The following is a 21,212-nucleotide window of genomic DNA, read 5'->3' on the forward strand; positions in this document are numbered from 1 at the left end:
TATTACCCTATTCTTCTCAAGTGAATTGAAGTCCGGCTTTGCATACAGTAGCCTATAGTCTGCCGACGTATTGCACCTTTTCGAGGGGTGATGGTGTGATATTCTGAAAACACCGCTCTCCCTCATCAGATTGTCCCTTGAAACCTGCCTGCCTCTAATATTCATCACCACTACGTCGCTTGTAACACTGCATCAGAGTCAACTGTGTTCTACGGTACAATTTAACCAGACAAATGCATCGTTCTTATTCGCGAAGACTGCTACTCGTGTGTCTTGTGATGGTCGACTTCTGCAGCGCTGCTATAAAACGCTCTTCAGGAACAAGCATGCTGATCGGTTTGTAACCAGTTTATTCTATTTAGACTATAGTCTATTGGGCTATCGGTGGCATGGACTTGGCTATCCCTTTCGGCTAACAATCGCAAATTGAACAAAATGTAATAATAAAAAAGTTCTAATAATAGGCTAAATTAAAAAAAAGCCCAAATTTACTCTGGTTTTCACAGGGTCGACGTGGGGTTGTCTGTGCGTTTACGCAACCCCGGTTTGGGGCCGTTTTGACAAAACACCGTATGATGAAGAAGTGAACCCTGCCGTCTGCTGTCACCCGTGTCTTGCTCAGGGGTGAGTGTTTAAACGAAGCTGTTTGAAAGAAAAGAAACGTTTTTAAGATGCTGTTGGGGTAAGCTTTTAGTAAATAATAGTTGTACGATATACGCCTAGTTGCTGTATAGGCTCTAATTCCGAGGCAATAGCCTACAGCCAAATGGGAAGATTTTCTAGACAATTATTGAATGCTTAGATTTTATTTTTTGGGTGTGTGTGTGTGTGTGTGTGTGTGTGTGTGTGTGTGGGGGGGGGGGGGGGGGGTGGTATTCATGGAACTCCTAATCTTACCCCAACTACGGTGCTCTTGGCGAAAAAACACATAACCTAGTGTCACACATAGGAATTTGTAAAGCCACACCAGTCGCATTCTGTTAATAAACTGGATTGCTCGACCTATATTCCCTTTTAGAGCCTATGGGGAACTTGGCGTTTTATCCACTAAAATATTCACCCGTGTGCTTAAAACCACAGCCTTGTAGGTGTTTTGTCAGTAATAACGAGATTGCCAATTCCTGTTGTTGGGCGCTTTTACGTCGAAGATTCCAGACTGGAGCGTTGTCCAGGCGGAGGTGTAGGCCTAACTGCAGTGACCTGGTTGACCGACAGGTGACGAGGAAGTGTCTTCATGGCTCCGTCCTTGTTGGGTCAGACCTCGCCGGGCAGAGGTGAGCTGCCGGTCACCGGTCATTTTACTTAACCTTTTTTATTAACAGTCGCGGGTATAGACTTTTTAGACTTTGTATCACTTCTGTAAATATATTTTGCACATAGTTGTCGTCAATGTAAAAACTTTAATGTAAATTAAAGTTTAGTATTTTGTCAATGTTTTGTAAATGTTAAATACTGTCTTAATGTAAGAATGGATGATGTGGTTTATTTTATTTTTATTAGGATTTCTGACAGGGAAGACAGGGGTAACGTTGCAACTGTAACCCAGCAAAGGCGTCACCAGCCAGTCTTCAAGCCTGATGGTATAAAAATGTATAACATTGTGTTAATTTAGAAGTTAACATTTAGTCTTATATCAACCTGTTGATCTGTGTAGTCCTGCTTACGTTTTGGGGCTGAGGGATGAACTTGTGTATGTTTGACTAATGTAAACTACTAACCACTCGTAACACATGTAGCCTACCCAACTTGCAGTCTTGTGTGTGGTAGGGCTATGTCAGAGTTAAATTGTGGTCTCGTGTTTGGTAGGGCTATGTCAGAGTTAAATTGTGGTCTTGTGTGTGGTAGGGCTATGTCAGAGTTAAATTGTGGTCTTGTGTGTGGTAGGGCTATGTCAGAGTTATATTGTGGTCTTGTGTGTGGTATGTCAGAGTTTAGCCGTGTGTTTACGGTGCTGTCTATCCTGTGTTTCCCAGTGGTGAGGATTCACACGGAGAGAGAAGCGTATCCCACGGACACGGTCGTCACGTTCCTGGCCCTGCCGTCGGAGGGCGGTCCTCGGGAGTTCCTGTGGAACTTTGGAGATTCTCGCCCCATCAGAACGACCTCGCCTACCGTCTCCAGGATATACCGCACACCTGGCAGGTAACATCCACACACGTCACACAGCAGTACACCTGGCAGGTAACATCCACACACGTCACACAGCAGTACACCTGGCAGGTAACATCTACACACGTCACACAGCAGTACACCTGGCAGGTAACATCCACACACGTCACACAGCAGTACACCTGGCAGGTAACATCCACACACGTCACACAGCAAGGGGTGTGAAGAAGCTGGAGAAGGTGTAAATAATATCAATGTATGAAACAAGCAAGATTTCAACCAAATAATCAATACAACCATTTCTGTTATATTAAAGCACTTACTTCTTAATCATACTGAAGGTAAAGCCATTGACAGTACATACACAGCACTTCGTACAGTAATCACACTGAAGATTAAGACTGCACTGTTGTAGCATTACTGCATTTGCGAGTGTTTGTTCTCGTCTTCAATCAACACACCTATCATGGCTCATCTCCATCATGGCCCTTTCCTCCCTTACCTGTGCGCAGGTACATCGTGGTGGTGACGGCAAGCGACGGTGTGACCTCCGTGACCTCTGACCCTCTCCACCTGGTGGTCCAGACAGCCGTGCGTCCCAGCAGGCTGGAGCACCTGCCCTCGGTGGTCCAGAACCACAGCCTGGTCTTCAGCTGCAGGACCCGCACCGGCACCAACATCACCTACAGCTGGAGCTTCGGGGACGGAGAGAGCAGGACGGGACAGAGCACGGAACAGCACACCTTCTACAGGTGAGAGGATAGAGCACGGAACAGCACACCTTCTACAGGTGAGAGGATAGAGCACGGAACAGCACACCTTCTACAGGTGAGAGGGTAGAACAAGTCGAACAACACACCTATACCCCACCCCTACACCTAAAGTGACAGCTAAGTGAAACGTTAAGCTGTGCATATTTAAATGTTAAGACATTCAAACTGAAAGAGCTCCGTGTGTTGCGTGTCCGTGCAGGACGGGAGTGTTTAGGGTGGAGGTGACCATGTCCAACCTTGTCAGCTCCGCCTCCCTGCGGGGGGAGGTGTTCGTGGTGGTCCGGCCCTGCCAACCCCCGCCTGTGAAGAACATGGGTCCTCTCAACACACAGGTGAGACTCTACCTGAGGGATGGAGTAGAGAGGGACACAGAGGGGATTATATATATTCTCCTATCCCCTCTCCTCTCCCCCTCCATCTCTCCCTCTATCCTCTCCTCTCCTCTCCGCCGCCCAGGTGAGGAGGGATCAGAAGTTGCGTCTGAGCGTGACGTTGGAGACGGAGGTGCAGTGTGACGTGTCCCGGGGTCTGGGGTACCACTGGACGGTGCGTGACCCCGGGGGGCTGGTGGTCCCCCTGCCAGGCGTGGACCCTCTCCGGCAGAGCCTGACCCTGCCCACACACACCCTGCTGTATGGCACCTACAACGCCGTAGCCAGGGTGAGAGACAGCATTACCAGTCACAGTTCATCAGCTTCATACATGGGGATGGATACAGCTTAGTGGTTTGAGCATTTGACTGCAGGTCAAGAGGTTGGAGGGTCAAATTCCCCAAACAAAATTAGATTTGTATAGGATTCGTTCCTTGCTCTGGTCAAGTTGTAAAACAGACACAATAAAATAGATTTCCAATATCATTCCTTGTTTTCTGTCGGGTTTCAGTTGTAGTAACAACACAAAACCCTCTTATGTTCTGTGCGTCCTCCTGTGAGCCTGGCAGGTGAGTGTTGTGGGCAGCGTGGTGTACAGTAACTACAGCGTGCGTGTGGAGGTGCTGCCCTCCCCCCCAGTGGCCTTCATCCTGGGGGGCACCAACGTCTTTCTGGCCCGTGGGAACGTCAGTGCCTTGGCCCTGGACGGACACCGCTCCTACGACCCTGACCAGCCTGCTGGTGCTCTCAGGTACAGGGCCTGCTGGCCAGTTTCTGCTATGTTGCTGGTCATCTTTACTAAAAGCTTCTGCAAGATATCATTTTGTAATATTAATATTCTAATATCGTAATATTGTTGATGTCTCAAACATAAACCCCTTCCATTGTCACTTAACCCCGCCTTCTCAGCTACAACTGGAGCTGTAAGCCAATCAGCTCCATCGACAGCTCCTGTTTTGACCAACCGGTGGACACCTCCTTGCCCGTGCTGCTGTTGCCGGGCGGAGCTTTGAAGCAAAGCTTCGACCAGTTCCGGTTCACCCTCACGGTTAGCAGCGGGGAACGCTCTGCCTCCTCGGACACCTTCGTCACGGTAACACCACACCTGTCCAGGTGAGGGTGATGCAGAGAAGAATGTTCCTGAACACATCCTGAACCCCTTCGTGTCTTATTGTTATTGTGTCTTATCTTAGATTTCTTTTTTTTTTTACATTTCAAAACTTTGTTTTCGAAACTTGTTTTTCAAACACAGTGAAAGGAGAGGAGAGAGGAGGAGAGAACAGAAAAGCCTAAAACAGTAAAGCAGAGTACAGTAGAGTTTTGTAGAGTCCTCATCAAGTACTCATCAATGATTCTTTTTCTATTTCTTTCAACCTTTAGAAACGTTTTTTCCAAAACCCCCAAAAAACCATTGAAATCCTTTTTTCAACCTTTCGAAACATTTTTCAACAAAAAATATTTGCACAAAGTTGAAGGAGTTTCTTTCTAATGAAATGCAATATGAGTACTAGTAAATGCGTAAAAATATCAGTAGAAGGGCAATATTAAGTTTCAATATAGTTTAGGACCATTTTGTCACAGGATTTTCCTCAGAGAATTCCATCTAAACAGCAGATCGACTGTATGGGATCCTGACTCTGACTGATCTGAAAAGACATGTTCCCCTGTGTTTGCTCCCAGGAGAGTGTGGATGAACTGTTCCCTGTGTCAGGGAGACCGGCTGAACTGGGACCAGGCGCTGTCTGTCCGGGCGGGGTGTGAAGGCTGTGGCCTGGACCCTGTGCTTTACTCCTGGACCCTGTTCCTGGTCAACGCCACCAGTAAGGTGCAGATAGACGGTGAGACATTACGTGTGTTTGTCCGGTGTCTTAAACTTTAGCAAACAAAGGACATTTTGTAAATGTTATTACTTATGTGCTTGTATTTGGTGTTTGTGTATTTTATGTTAATGTGTGTGTATTTATATGTAGACTCTGTATGGTATATGCATGGTGTGTGTTTAAAGTGTTTTCATGATGTCTCTTCTCCCTCCAGTCCCTTTCTGCCAGGTTGTTGATCTCATTTTCCCGTCCACCATCATATCGGACCCTCCGGTTCTCTCTCCTTCTTCAGAGTCCCTCCCCCCCCGGCCCTCTCCCCCACACTCCCCTACCCCCCTCCTCCCTGAGCCCCCCCTAAACCCCTCCAGATCAATACCCTCCAAATCAGCAACTGCGTGGAGAGGTGGAATAAAAACTACAAGTCCCACAATCCCCAGCTCAGCCACAACACCCCTACTTCCTGGTTCCTTTTCTTTTCAAATGCCCTTCCCAGAGGGGGACCCATCAGATGGAGGTCGCCCCCGGAAACAGAGGGAAGATAAATCCCAGCTGGCTAATAGCCAAGCTTTTAACGGCCACACCTACTCACAGCTGAGTTCACCAATTGGAGCTACCGCAGTTTCCCCAGACTCTTCCCCCCAGCCCAGCTCTTCTCCAATCAGCACCCCAGACTCCTCCTCTCAGCACTTTGGCCAGAGTGACATCCTGGCAGAGTTCCATCTGGGTTCCGACCTTCTGGAAGATTCTAACTTTCCCTTCGCTGTCCTGGAGAGTTCAGGTGAGGAGGAGGGAGGGAGGGAGTCAGATGGCTGAGCGGTGAGGGAGTTGGGCTAGTAATCAGAAGGTTGCCGGATCAATTCCCCGCCAAGCCAAATGACGTTGTGTCCTTGGGCAAGGTACTCCAATGTGAGGCGAGGCAAGGCGCTCCAATGTGAAATGATTTTGTATTAATCCTGTTCAGATTACGACGTTCCCTTCCTGGGTATAGAGGAGGGAGAGTCAGCATTATCAGAAGGCAGACCCACAGGTATGTGCGTGTGTGTGTCTGTGTTTCTATATGTGTCTGTGTGTGTCTGTGTGTGTCTGTGTGTGTCTTATGTAGACACCGTATAATTCCTTTCCTAAATTCATCTGGTGCCGCACAGCAATCGACAAACAAACAGACAGACGAAGATGATAGTGTAAATGGTGCCTGATTCCCTCTGTGTTTGTATGGCTCCAGGGGGGACCAGCGAGAGCTCAGGGCCGGGGGCGGAGCCAGGCCCCGGGCTGGGGGCGGAGCCAGGCCCCACCGGCCCAGGATGGAGGGAGGATGAGGGGAGCAACCTGGTGGAGGCTGGCCCCTCCCCCCTGGTCCCTCCCCCCACTCTGCTGGACCTGCCCAGAGAGCAGGTAGAGCCTGCTGTGTTCCAGTCCTACACCCACACAGGTAACACACACACACACAGGTAACACACACACACACAGGTAACACACACACACACACAGGTAACACACACACACACACAGGTAACACACACACACAGGTAACACACACACAGGTAACACACACAGGTAACACACACACACACACACACAGGTAACACACACACACAGGTAACACACACACACACACAGGTAACACACACACACACAGGTGACACCCCCCCCCCCCCAACATACACACACACAGGTAACACACACACACACAGGTAACACACACACAGGTAACACACACACACACACAGGTAACACCCCCCCCCACATACACACACACACACAGGTAACACACACACACACACAGGTAACACGCACACACACACAGGTAACACACACACAGGTAACACACACACAGGTAACACACACCCACACACACACACACACACACACACACACAGGTAACACGCACACACACACAGGCAACACACACACAGGTAACACACACCCACACACACAGGTAACACACACACACACACACAGGTAACACGCACACACACACAGGTAACACACACACAGGTAACACACACACAGGTAACACACACACACACAGGTAACACGCACACACACACAGGTAACACACACACAGGTAACACACATCCACACACACAGACACACAGGTAACACACACACACACACACACAGGTAACACACACACAGGTAAAACACACCCACACACACAGGTAACACCCCCCCCCCCCACATACACGCACACACACAGGTAACACACACACACACACACAGGTAACACACACACACACACACACACAGGTAACACACACACCCCCACAGAGGTAACACCCCCCCCACACACACACACAGGTAACACCCCCCCCCCACATACACGCACACACACAGGTAACACACACACACACACACACACCCACACACACACAGGTAACACACACACCCCCACAGAGGTAACACCCCCCCCCACACACACACAGGTAACACACACACACCCCCCACACACACACAATGAACACACCCCCCCACACACACGCACACATACACTCAACCACAGACACACAGGCATACACACACACACAGACACAGTCTCTGTCTGTGCTCCCCAGGAACCTCTTCCCCCCAGCTCCTCCTGAAGCCCTACAGTCTGAAGGCAGGCAGCAGGTATCTGCTGGAGGTGTCAGCCCGTAAGACCACATCTGCTTTACAAACAAAATGAAGCAAGTTTGATTCTGTGTTGGAAGCCACGGAAACCACAGTGTCTTGATCATTCCACACTTTGTGTTGAAAACTCAGACTCCCAGGATGCATTGCTTGGGCGGACTCAGCTGTTCCTGGGGACCAATCCCGTGCCCTCGGGGCTGAGCTGTCAGGTTCAGCCCAGCACAGGGGTGGAGATGGACACACCCTTCAGCATCTTCTGCTCCTCCGGGAGAGAGGTGTGTGTGTGTGTGTGTGTGTGGGTGTAAATGCATGTCTCAGTTTCTGCCTCCCCCCCCCCCCCTCTCTCTCTCTCTCTCTCTCTTTCTCTCTCTCTCTCTCTCTCTCTCTCTCTCTCTCTCTCTCTCTCTCTCTCTCTCTCTCTCTCTCTCTCTCTCACACACACACACACACACACGTCCACACACACAGTCTTTCCTGGTGCCAGTGTGTGTTGGTGTGTGTGCAGGATCTCCAGTATGCATACAGCTACAGTGTAGCTGACGGGCCCAGACACAGTCTTTATGAGGGCCGGGACTTCCAGTTCTACTTCAGCCTTCCTGCTGGAGACCCTGGGGATGGTTATAAAGGTACACACACACACACAAACACACAGAGTCTTCATGTGTCCTGGTACTGATGACCGCTGGAGTCAGCCTACAGGATGACTCGTTTCCTGTTCCTGTTTCCTGTAGTTCACGTCCACACCATGGTGAGGAGCATGCTGGGAGCAGCAACCAGACCTTGCTCCGTCACCGTCAGAGTTCAGCCCCGCCTCTTCAGAAGCCCCGCCCACAACCCCGACCTCCACCTGTAAGAGCCGCTGTTACAAGACATGTCATCTATTCACCGACAGGAACAGATGCATCTGTTCGTCCTGACACACAGCTAGTGTGATTCACGGAGGATTTACTGATGGTTTACTAACTTTGGTTTATTCTCATCATATTTATGTATTTCTCGTTCATGCTCTCTCCTTTATTTCCCTCCCCCGCTTGCTCTCTTTGTCTCTTCTCTCCCTTCTTTTCTTTCCATCTCTGTTTCTGTCTCTTAATTTCTCTCCTTCCCCCCCAGGTATGAGTCAGGTGTGAGGAACCTGTCAGTGCTGGTGATGCTGGGAGGACGTGTGGAGCTCCGTAACTATGTGGTGCTGCTGTCCAGCGTCCTGACCCGCCTCAGCAGGGATCCTGACGCCAACACACACACGCTCACACACACGCGCTCCGCGCTCATCTCTGCTGTGTGTGAGCTGGAAAATAGTGACCAGGTTGGCCCGTGTGCGCGCACACACGCACACACACAGCGCTGGAGCCGGGAGGATGTTCAGTAAGGGTGTATCTTGTGTTTCCCAGGAGTCTCTGATGGAGAACATCGACATGCTGACAGAATTGATGCAGCTCCCTGAACAGGTGAGGAGACAGACAGGCAGACAGACAGACAGACAGACAGACAGACAGACAGACAGACAGACAGACAGACAGGCAGACAGGCAGACAGGTAGACAGATGGATGGAGTCCTGATGTAGTGTCCTCCTCCAGGTGACGCTGGCCCGAGCCAGACAGGTGATGAGTCACATCCGGGTCATCTCTCACAGCTGGGCTGAGCCCAGCCAGCCTGCTGCTTTCCTGCTGGACCAGAGGGCCATTAACACTTTGGTGACCCTGCTCACCTACAGCCTGCAGGCCTCGGCCACTGGTGATGATGTCACGTCCAGCAGTACTGGATCTGGCTCTGAGGAGCAAGCGGTTAGACTGACGTCAGACTGTCTGCAGACTGCTGCTGAACTACTGCTGGTGAGACACACACACACGGACACACACTCACACACACACACTCACACACAAGGACACTCACACACTCACCCCCCGACCCCCTCTTCATCGTGTGCAGAAGTACGTCCTCTCCAGCAGGCTTCATGATCACCAGCTCAGCACCAGACTGATGGATGTTCAGACCACTGTCCACCCTCACGGGCTCCAGCTCTCTGTCCTCAGTGACAGCTCAACCACCTTCCACCTGCCGGCCTCGCTGGGTGGGCGTCTGGACGGGGGGAGGGAGGGGGTCTCTGAGGGGGGGGCCCTGGGCGGGGGGAGGGAGGGGGTCTCTGAGGGGGGGGGCCCTGGGCGGGGGGAGGGAGGGGGTCTCTGAGGGGGGGGCCCTGGGCGGGGGGAGGAAGGGGGTCTCTGAGGGGGGGGCCCTGGATGGAGGCCCCCACTGTGTGTTGAGTCAGCTCACCACGTTCAGACACAACCCCTGGGCTACTGTACCTGCACAGGTGAGGTAGTGTGTGTGTGTATATATATGTACGTCTCTGCGTGTGTGTCTCCGTGTTTAGTCATGTCTGTGTGTGTGTGTGTGTGTGTGTGTGTGGTAGCTGTCCGGGCCAGCTGATCTGAGTTTCTACAGCTGTACCACCAGGAGGAAGATATCCACACGCCTCGTCTCTCAACCAATCAACATCCAGTTCCACAACACACCCAGCAACGTATGTAAAGCAGCAGCTCCTCCCACCCTGTCCTGGGTCAGGTCGTCAGTTCTGGAACAGAGTGTGTGTGTGTGTGTGTGCCTGCAGGTGTCTGGGACCAAGCACTCTCTCCTGATTGGCCACATCAACTACCACAGCTTCAACATTACCCAGCAGCACCTTTGGCAGGCTGTCCGGGTGTCTGTGGAGTTCAGCCGGACAGAGAGCAGCACCTTCCCCGTCCTGCTCTTAGTCAGGTGACACACCTCAGGAGTCAGTGTATTCATTAAACAGGTTTGTGAAGGTTTCAGCGGTCATTTAGGTGTTTGTGTGTTTGTGTGTGTGTCCTGTCAGGTTGTTTGAGAGGCCCAGCCCCAGCCAGTACCATCTTCACCAGACATACAAGTGGGAAGGAACCAACACACACATCATTCTGCCCCCTTCCTATCTGAACAGTAGGTTACACACACACATCAATATGTAATGAAGTCTAAGACATCAGCATTGTCTCTGTGGTTCAATATATAATTTTGGATCAAATAAAGACATAACCAGTCTTGTTGTCCAGCTCTAGGGACAGGCTATGTGGCACTCTTGAACGCAGACTACAGCAGGGGCCCCCGACAAGGCCCCCCAGGCAGCCAGGTGGACTACAAGCTGAGCCTGAGGGCCAGCCAGTGCTTGTCCTTGACCCCCCAGGGGCCCTGGACGCCCCAGGGCTGCACCACCCAGCTGGGGGCCCCTCACACCCCCGTCAACTGCAGGTAAGAGGCAGTGTTTGTGTTGTCGGAACAGGAAGTGTGAGTGTTTGTGTTGTCGGAACAGGAAGTGTGAGTGTTTGTGTTGTCGGAACAGGAAGTGTGAGTGTTTGTGTTGTCGGAACAGGAAGTGTGAGTGTTTGTGTTGTCGGAACAGGAAGTGTGAGTGTTTGTGTTGTCAAAACAGGAAGTGTGAGTGTTTGTGTTGTCGGAACAGGAAGTGTGAGTGTTTGTGTTGTCAAAACAGGAAGTGTGAGTGTTTGTGTTGTCGGAACAGGAAGTGTGAGTGTTTGTGTTGTCGGAACAGGAAGTGTGAGTGTTTGTGTTGTCGGAACAGGAAGTGTGAGTGTTTGTGTTGTCGGAACAGGAAGTGTGAGTGTTTGTGTTGTCGGAACAGGAAGTGTGAGTGTTTGTGTTGTCAAAACAGGAAGTGTGAGTGTTTGTGTTGTCGGAACAGGAAGTGTGAGTGTTTGTGTTGTCGGAACAGGAAGTGTGAGTGTTTGTGTTGTCAAAACAGGAAGTGTGAGTGTTTGTGTTGTCGGAACAGGAAGTGTGAGTGTTTGTGTTGTCGGAACAGGAAGTGTGAGTGTTTGTGTTGTCGGAACAGGAAGTGTGAGTGTTTGTGTTGTCGGAACAGGAAGTGTGAGTGTTTGTGTTGTCGGAACAGGAAGTGTGAGTGTTTGTGTTGTCGGAACAGGAAATGTGAGTGTTTGTGTTGTCAAAACAGGAAGTGTGAGTGTTTGTGTTGTCGGAGCAGGAAGTGTGAGTGTTTATGTTGTCGGAACAGGAAGTGTGAGTGTTTGTGTTGTCGGAACAGGAAGTGTGAGTGTTTGTGTTGTCGGAACAGGAAGTGTGAGTGTTTGTGTTGTCGGAACAGGAAGTGTGAGAGTTTGTGTTGTCAAAACAGGAAGTGTGAGTGTTTGTGTTGTCGGAGCAGGAAGTGTGAGTGTTTATGTTGTCGGAACAGGAAGTGTGAGTGTTTGTGTTGTCGGAACAGGAAGTGTGAGTGTTTGTGTTGTCGGAACAGGAAGTGTGAGTGTTTGTGTTGTCGGAGCAGGAAGTGTGAGTGTTTGTGTTGTGTCAAAACAGGAAGTGTGAGTGTTTGTGTTGTGTCAAAACAGGAAGTGTGAGTGTTTGTGTTGTCGGAACAGGAAGTGTGAGTGTTTGTGTTGTGTCAAAACAGGAAGTGTGAGTGTTTGTGTCGTCGGAACAGGAAGTGTGAGTGTTTGTGTTGTAAGAGCAGGAAGTGTGAGTGTTTGTGTTGTCGGAGCAGGAAGTGTGAGTGTTTGTGTTGTGTCAAAACAGGAAGTGTGAGTGTTTGTGTTGTGTCAAAACAGGAAGTGTGAGTGTTTTTGTTGTGTCAAAACAGGAAGTTTGAGTGTTTGTGTTGTCGGAACAGGAAGTGTTAGTGTTTGTGTTGTCGGAACAGGAAGTGGAAGTGTTTGTGTTGTCGGAACAGGAAGTGGCAGTGTTTTTGTTGTCAGAACAGGAAGTGGCAGTGTTTGTGTTGTGTCGGAACAGGAAGTGGCAGTGTTTGTGTTGTCGGAACAGGAAGTGTTAGTGTTGTGTCGGAACAGGAAGTGGCAGTGTTTGTGTTGAATTATATAATATGTACCTGTGTGTGTGTTTTTCAGCTGTGACCATCTGAGCACAGTGACTGTGCTTCATCAGCAGTTGTTTAGCAGGCTGGACTCTGCAGAACTGACTCACATCCTGAGGTATCTACACAGGCAGTCTTCATGTCCAACCACATCCTGAGGTATCTACACAGGCAGTCTTCGTGTCCAACCACATCCTCAGAATGCTCCAGGGGTTAGGTGCATGCCAGAACAAATTATTTAATGGCTAGATTAAACAGAAGTCAGTTATCGACATTAAGGCTTGTCCAATTGTCCGGGACAAGTGAAAAAATGGTTGGACAAGTATTACAAAGACTGAACTGAAGTAAAAAGAAAAAAAGAAAAAAGTGGGCTACTCATTAACGATGCAAACCTATTTTTTTTATGAAATCGCAAAAATATTTTCACTTTTTCAAACATATTTTCAAAACAAAAAATCAAACCTTTCAAAACTTTTTTAGACCCCTGTTCTATCTGGTGACCTTTTATATTGTCCCCCTGATCTCCAACCTATTCCCTCCGCTCTCCACAGCCCTGCCAGAGACCTGACTGTGGTGTGTGTGTTGGTGGTGTGCGTGTGTGTGTACGCTGTGCTTCTGCTTGTGTGTGGAAGGACATGCTGTGAGGACGAACAGGAAGTTGTCGTGCTGTGGGACAACCCCTCGTCTGACCGCCAGCTCTACGCTGTGACGGTTCACACCGGACTCTGCTCCTCACGAGAGATGTCTGCCAGGGTACCTCTGATACCACACCCTTACCACACCGTGACCACACCTTGACCACACCCTGAATGCTTGGCAGTCCTTCAGCACACAGGAGTAGAAGGCTTGTTGTCTGACAGATTGTGGCAATAAAGGCTGTGTAACTTTTCCACAGGTTTATATAGTACTGTATGGGGACGAAGGGGCCTCGCTGACCAGAGAACTACATGACCCACAGTGCACTCTGTTCAAACCCAACTCCAGGAATACATTCATACTGAGGTACTTGAAACAGAATACGCTCCTATTTGGATGGAGAGGTTAGTAAACATGTGTAGCTTCTAGACTATGGTAATGATACTGAGCCTCTCTCTCTCCCCCTGCCTCCCTCTCTCTCTCTCTCTCTCTCTCTCTCTCTCTCTCTCTCTCTCTCTCTCTCTCTCTCTCTCTCTCTCTCTCTCTCTCTCCCTCCCTCCCTCCCTCCCTCCCTCCCTCCCTCCCTCTCTTTCTCTATGTCTCTCTCTGTCTCCAGTACGGCAGAGGCTCTGGGGCTGCTATGGGGGGTGTACCTGTGGCATGATGACTCTGGCTCCGCCCCCAGCTGGTACCTGTCCCAGGTGGAGGTCTGTGAGGTGAGGAAACACTGCTGTGGACAAGAGTGTGCGGTCGTGTGTGTGTATGTCAGTGGTCACCAACCTTTTTAGGCCAAAGATCACCTATTGAGGCGTTGAGAGACAGAACAGACTCCAGACTGAACTTACAACTTAACTTTATATTTGGCCTTATTGTAATTGAATGAAATCAAACACTTTGTGTATACATATCCTCACCTCTCGTTCTCTCTTTTAATTGGAGAAGAGTGAGGAAGTCCTCCTTTGTTGTAAAGTCCTGGAAAGCCATTCTGACAAATACAACAAGCTGAGCCGTGTCCATTACATCCAGCGATTCATCAAACTGCAGTGAAAAATATTCACAGAGTGACAAGTCCTCCAACACCTGTTGACCAACGTTATCCGACAGTAACTCGATCCTTCGTGTCACTGTTGTAGGACCAAGAGGCACAGCACGGAATGCAGCTTTTATGTCCTCTTTGTTTTTGAAGGTGCTGCAAACAGTCTCTGCGGTGACGGTCAATAGTTCCTTAAACAAATCCCCATCTGTAAAAGGTCTCTTGTGTTTAGCCAAAATGTGGCTAATACGAAATGACGCCTCAGTTGCAGCCTTACTTTGAGACGTAGGTTGTGAGAAAAGCGACTGTTGAGCCTTCAACTCCACTTTCAGCTCCTGAACTTTTTTGGCGCGGATTGCGCTCTTTGGTGGATAGCAGTCTTTGAATTTCGGATGGTTAGTGTTGTGGTGCCGCTCCAAATTCCCTCGCTTAGACAGTGCCTGTGGCTGGTGGCACAACATACACACACTCTTGTCTTTTACCAAGGTAAAGATGAATTCCTCCTCCCATTCATGATGGAAACTGTAGTTTTTCGCCCTCTTTCGTGGTGCCTCTGCCATGCTTGCTAACACTATGTGGACAACACGGCCGGGTAAATAAACAAACCAACGGCAACCACGCCCACAGGTATCCTGGGATAGCAGGTCTCTCAAAGGTCGTCTTCGGGAAAAAACGCCCATTTATTCTGTCGGTGAATTGCTTTGCAACACGCACAGGCCAATATGCAAATCCAGGTACAAGAGAACGCGCGTTCAGTTTAAGAATCCTCCGCGTTCATGAATTAGTCGGAGATCAGTATTTCTGAAATTATTTTGGAGATCGACAGGGAAAGTCTCCGAGATCGACACGTCGATCGCGATCGACAGGTTGGCGACCTCTGGTGTATGTGTATGTGTGTGTGTGGTGTCTGATTCTAACATCTGTTTCTACTTCAGGTGGTGGAGGGGTGGGCTGGTGGGCGGAGCTGGGTGTTCCCAGCCCAGTGCTGGTTGGCTGGAGACCAGGGTGATGGACAGGTGGAGAGGCGACTGAAGGTGTGCACCCAGGGGCTAGGATTCACCACGGTAACGCCCACATCCATCATCCAGCCATCCATCCTCTTTTCTCTCCTTACATCTGCATGATAAGTAGTCATACACACTAATAAGGGTCTTGTGTTACGTCCATTTTATGTGTGTGTGTGTTCCCTCCTCTAAACAGTTGCTGTGTCTGAAGTTATCGGAGTACCTGAGTGACTTCCACTTGTGGGTGTGTGTGTTCACCCGGCCGACCCCCAGCGTGTTCTCACCCTCGCAGCGTGTGAGTGTGTGTATACTGCAGCTGCTGGGCCACGTGTGTGTCACCACGCTGCTCGTGTCACCCCAGGACGACCTGGTAGGTTGTGGGAAACCAGCGTCATTCAGACTCCAGCTGGGGAACAACAGGGGGCGCTGTTTATCATATTTTGATTTATTTAACAATAAGCACATTTTGCAAAACTACTTCTTTACCCACAAAGCCTTGCAACTTCTATGTTCACAGTACACACTAGAGCTGGGGCTTGTCGACATGTCCACGGATTCCCTTGTGACGGGGATGATGAGCGTGCTGGCAGTGTTGCCCGTGGTAACAGCGGTGTCCTTCCTGTTCCGGAGTCGTGAGGTCAGACAGGAGGGGTCAGAGGTCATCGAGGACGTGAGCAGATCTCCGGACAATAACGGAGTTGAAGGTGTTGAAGTTCAGGAGGAACTTCCTCCAGGCCCTCCAGAGGGCCCCCCAGAGGGCAGTCCTGGCTGGAGCAGGGTGTGTGAGGGTCCAGGCAGCTCCCAGCTCAACAGACCAGGAAGGCTGAGGGCCTCTCCCTGCTGCTTCCACTCCCTGGCGTGGGCCCTCTGCCTGCTGCTGGCCGTGGCCTACGTGGGGGTCAGCGCTGCTCTGGGGGTCAGGTATGGGGAGAGGGCGCTGTGTGCCGGGGGCCGGGGGCCGGGGGCCGGGGGCCGGGGTTAAACAGGGGGCTGTTTGTCAAGCTGTTTTACAGTTTATTTGAGTTGGAAATTGGGATTTTTTTTGTTTTCTGTAAACTATGTTCTTAAGCTTTAACTTCTTTACTATACTATGTGTGTGTGTGTGTCAGGTTCAGCAGCAGTAAGGTTCTTCTGTGGAGTCACTCCCTGTTCTGTGCTCTGCTGCTCTGCTCCGCCCTGGTCCAGCCTGGTCTGGTTAGATTACCAACCTTAACATCTTAACATCTTACTCAAACAATTCAGCTTGATATTAACAACCTCTTGTTTACATCACAGATCTTCATCGTAGCTGCAGGAGTCTCCTTCTGGTACAGGAACAGACCCGATTACCTCACTCCTTTCCGGTACAGGAAGAGACCTGATGACCTCACTTCCATCCAGTACATGAAGAGACCTGATGACCTCTCTTCTTTCGGCATCTCCAACGTGGAAGTAAACACCCCAAAAGTCTGGAGCCAAGATGGCGTTCATGTACCTGGATATGTCAGGCCTCCCCACCAATCACGGGATAGGAGCTCATACTTAGACAAGGTACTAACCATCAGGGTTGACACGGGCGGGGCTTCCTCCAATCTCTCCCAATTTTTTGTACGGACGATTTGGGAGGGGCGTTTTTGTCGATTGACGAATCAGAGCTGATTGTGTGTGATTGACAGGTGCTGGCGGCCCGTCAGAGAGCTCGGTTCCTGCGTCTGGTGCGGCCTCCGACCCCAAAAGAGCTTAGGAGGAGAGGACGGCGGAGGAAGAGGGACACACTCATACAGAACACACTCCGGTAGGTGTGTGTGTGTGGTGTGTGTGTCTGAGAGTGTGTGGTTTGTGTGTCTGAGAGTGTGTAGTGTGTGTGTGTGTGTGTTATTGTGTGTATTCCACCCCGCAGGGAGGTTTGTGTGTGGGCCTCCATGCTGCTGCTCCTGCTCTGCATCGCGTCCGGAAGGTTCTCCAGAGACCAGAACCGCCTCAACACAGCCATCAGGACACACTTCACCAGGTGAGAGAGAGAGGTGCTCACACACACACACACACGTATACACACACAGACCATGATCTGTGTTCCCGTACTCCCACAGCCTAGGGTATGTTCACAACTTGAATGTTGTGTGTGTGTGTGTGATCAGGGGTTCGTCTCATCCACTCTTATCGGTCAGAACCCCAGAGGACTGGTGGAACTGGTCCCAGACCAGCCTGCTGGATGGATTATACTGGGACAACACGGCCTCTGCCTCTGGAGCGGTGAGCTGAGTGTGTGTGTAGCAAGTGCGAGGGAGCATTTGTGTGTGAAATCCAGTGTGTGTTTATGTTGTCTGATGTAACTCCAATCTCCACTGATAGGCTGGGCTGTTGCAGGGATCGTGCGTCCTGATTGGACGGCCCGTCTTGACGAAGATCACAGCGTCGCACTCCGCCTATTGCCAGGTGAACCAATGGAGAGAGAGCACGCCTCATTTCACCTTGCCAATCAAAGAGCCACTTCCTGGTACATCTGTTGAGTCATAAATTGACCAACAGAGGGCAACATTGTCAACATAAGAAATGTCGTTCAGAAGGACAATCACATTCCATCTCCTTAACCTGAAATGTTGCTTCTTTTATTTATCACACACTTTTATCAACGTTGTGGTTGTGTGTTTATGTGGGCTGAAGTGTATTGTTGAGAGTGAGCTCATGTCAATCTCCATAGTGGCCCTCCATGATGGCTGGCCTGCTTCCTGGCTGCCTACCTGGCAACCGCAACAGAGGAGCCAAATGGCCAGCTCACAGCCCCACTCCAGTATTCCCTCCTGTGATTGGTCCTCCTCTCTGCGGCCGTCATGGCTGCCAGATTAGCCTCGGCCGCAAAAGGTCAGAACACAACCAGCATCCTCCATCTCCATTCACCCATAAATCCCAGCATCCCTCATGTTGCTGTTAGCTGCTCATCACTAACCTGCCCCCTGTTCCTCCCTCAGGGTGGGGGCTGAGGCCAGGCTGGAAGCTCTGAGGTCGGACGGCTGGGTGGATGGAGGTACGGTGGCTCTGGAGGTCCAGTTCACCCTGTACAGCCCCGGGCCGTCCCTCGTCACCAGTGTGAGCCTGCGGGCTAGGAGGGGCCCCCAGGGGGCGCTGGTGCCCTCGCTCCACACCCAGTCCTCCAGACTCCTCCACTCTCCCACAGCGTGGGACTACGTCCTCATGGGTTGCCAGGTTCGGATTCAGTAACCCCCCTCAGAATCTCGCCCCTACCTCCGCTCTCCTGCTGTTCAGGTTGGGAGACATGTGGGCTGGTCATTTGACTCCCCGCTCTCATCTCTCTCTCACTTTTCTCCCCTCCCTCTCTCCCCCTCTCTCCCCACCCTCTCTCCCCCTCTCCCCCTTCCCTCTCTCCCTTCCAGCTGGTCTTCCTCCTCCTCTCTCTGCTGCAGCTCTACCTTCAGATCTGCTCTATCTGGAAGAAAGGCATGCTGGGATACTGGAGGGTCCCCTGGAACTGGCTGGAGGTGGGAAAATCCAAACACACACAATATACATATATACAGTATGTACATGTATTACGTGAATATATACACACACATATCCTAGAATGCCATCACCAGTGATGAAGTCAGTCCTTTATAAGCACATTGTACTGTGGACTGTACCCCTTAAACTTCTGTGTCTGTGTTTGTTCAACAGTATCAGGCATGTTTGACCTTGTTGTTTGTCCTACTCGGTCACTGTAACCCTATACTGGCAGGTAGAGATATGTGTGTGTGTGATCAGGCTGTGTCCCTCTGTCCCCAGGTCAGTATAATCCTGACAGCTGTAATGTTCTCTGGTCACCACGCCTGTCTGACCAGCCACTCCCTGGAGGTCACCCACCTGCTGCTGGGACATGACCGCAAACACGTCAACCTCAGCTCTCTGTCCTGCTGGGAGCAGGTGAGGCAGGGAGGGAGGGAGGCAGGGAGGGAGGCAGGGAGAGAGGGAGGCAGGCAAGCAGGGAGGGAGGGAGGGAGGCAGGCAGGGAGAAAGTAAGGAGGAATGTAAATATTTACTCTCCACCAGATCCTGTAAATCCATCCTTCTGACAGTGCCCAGTTGGCACAGTCTTGACTCTAGTACAGAGATAAACATTTGTATAAATTAGAGGCATTAACATACACATTGTCTGACAGGATGTTTGGTGTAGAATCCCTGATGGTAATAACTGTCATTTTGATGATGATGGGGAAGAAGATGATGACTTTTATGGTGATTGTGTTCATGAGGATGAATTTGATGATTGTCGTGAAGACGATACTGATGAAGATGATGGTGATTGGTACAATGATGATGATGATAGTGAAGATGATGAAGATCTTGTGTGCCTTCCAGCAAAGCCGCAGCCTTCAGGGTCTGCTCCTCTTCTTCCTCACGATGAAGAGCATGTTTGTGTTCAGACGGACCCGAGTGATGATGACCTCCGTGTCTCTGCTCTCAGACACCTTCTCCTGCCTGCTTTGGCCCACGGTGAACACACAACGACCTTTCACCTTTGCCCTCTGTGACCCTGTGCCAGGCATAATGTCAAGTAGCCATGTCTCAGCCACCAGGAACAATGAGAACTTCTCAACCCTAACATCACCTCACAATACAGCTTTCTGTCTGTGTCCAGATCTCTGGGGCTGTCCTGTTGGTGGCGCTGTTCAGCATGAGCAACCTTCTGCCCTCCCTCCTCCACACCCCCACCACGCCCTGCCAAGGGGCCCTGTGGCTGGCTGTCTTTCTGGCCTGGTCTGCAATGGTACACACTGGGCTTGATGTCCACAGTTCAAACTTACTTTGTTGTTACGATCATGATGGTGTACAGTACAAGGTTGTACATTTTATATGTATATAAAAAGATATATAAATAAACTGTATAAAGACATGTACATGTCTTTTACCAAAGCGACAAATAAATAGTGCATGTAGACATTATGTACCCTATGCATTTATTCTTGTTATGATTTGATATGAACATGGATGATATAATGATGATAATGTTGATAATTAAGAATAACTTGTCAAACCCTACCTCCTGGTCCAGGTCACTGGCCTGGTCTCCTCATTGGTCAGAGCTGCCAGGACGTCCAATAGGAGAAGGAGTCCTCTGGCGCTGTCCGAGGTCACGGCCTACCTCTGGGAGAGAGCGTCCGTGCTGATTGGCCGACGCAGGAAGCGGTGCACAGATGGCCACACCCAGAGAAAAGTAAGTGTCATCCTAATGTGTTTGAAAATTTAATTTCCATTTCTAAAGTGTTGACTTTCAATAACCATTCATTCTTCAAGTGTTGTTTAAATGTTGTATTAACTATGATTTGTTTATTGTTTGTTCTGCTGTGTTGTTAGAGCTACTACCTGGAAGAGTTTGAGAGTTTGGTGGATGAGCTGCTGTTTCGACTGAATGCCTTCTCCAACAGCCTTCACCACACCCTGCCCCTGAAGAACTACAGAGGGGACAGTGCCTCTCTCCCCTCCTCCCTCCCCTCTCCTCTTCCCTCCTCCCTCCCCTCTCCTCTCCCCTCCCCTCTCCCCTCCTCTCCACAGAGTCCCCCCACCCAGGGCTCACAGGTAGCTGCATTCCCATCCAAGCTGCTGGCAGAGACCCCTGGGAGCTGGAGGGGAGCTGGAGGGAGATCCGGCCAGGACGTGTGGGAGGTCATCACGCCTCACACCTGGGGAGAGACTGATTGGATGGAGAATCCGACTGTGTATTGGGAGAACCAGCCCAGCCACGGCTCAGCCTCCAGCCTGGCTGCCTGGAGCCCCAGGACACGGCACCAAGCTGGTGTAGAGGCACCCAGACAGGTCCATACGGTGGTGGAGGTCCTGGTCCACAGTGGGGAGAGGAGACCCCAACACAGCCAGGAACAGTGACTCAGCAGGAAGGCTGACTGTCCACACTACCAGCATGTAGTTAAATCAACTGGTCTGGATGTTTTTACTCCTGGTCCTTGGATTGATTTATCGTAGCAATACCATGAATTACTGGGTACAGATGTACTGATATGATATAGTTTT

At 50.4% G+C, this 21,212-nt stretch overlaps 1 protein-coding gene across 1 annotated transcript; it reads left to right on the forward strand.

The window, feature by feature from the left end:
- Positions 1–1,468: 1,468 nt before the first annotated feature.
- On the forward strand, positions 1,469–21,068 carry LOC124470317 (polycystic kidney disease 1 like 1). Its single transcript, XM_047024157.1, is given in 46 exon segments — positions 1,469–1,580; positions 1,974–2,142; positions 2,622–2,861; positions 3,082–3,214; positions 3,339–3,542; positions 3,823–4,004; positions 4,163–4,366; positions 4,934–5,091; positions 5,288–5,366; positions 5,736–5,851; positions 6,035–6,100; positions 6,296–6,502; positions 7,626–7,703; positions 7,813–7,955; positions 8,186–8,306; positions 8,412–8,529; positions 8,791–8,983; positions 9,069–9,125; positions 9,256–9,510; positions 9,608–9,778; positions 9,894–9,992; positions 10,092–10,202; positions 10,290–10,438; positions 10,536–10,636; positions 10,750–10,945; positions 13,091–13,292; positions 13,435–13,541; positions 13,792–13,891; positions 15,144–15,272; positions 15,409–15,582; positions 15,730–16,133; positions 16,322–16,406; positions 16,488–16,643; positions 16,868–16,986; positions 17,092–17,202; positions 17,330–17,444; positions 17,544–17,627; positions 17,893–18,053; positions 18,161–18,395; positions 18,575–18,784; positions 18,855–19,109; positions 19,545–19,820; positions 19,822–19,953; positions 20,239–20,400; positions 20,541–20,681; positions 20,739–21,068. Coding segments are annotated over 46 exon segments (7,350 nt in total).
- Positions 21,069–21,212: the final 144 nt, after the last annotated feature.

The sequence above is a fragment of the Hypomesus transpacificus genome, chromosome 8 (assembly GCF_021917145.1).
Source record: "Hypomesus transpacificus isolate Combined female chromosome 8, fHypTra1, whole genome shotgun sequence".
Taxonomy (NCBI): Eukaryota; Metazoa; Chordata; class Actinopteri; order Osmeriformes; family Osmeridae; genus Hypomesus; species Hypomesus transpacificus.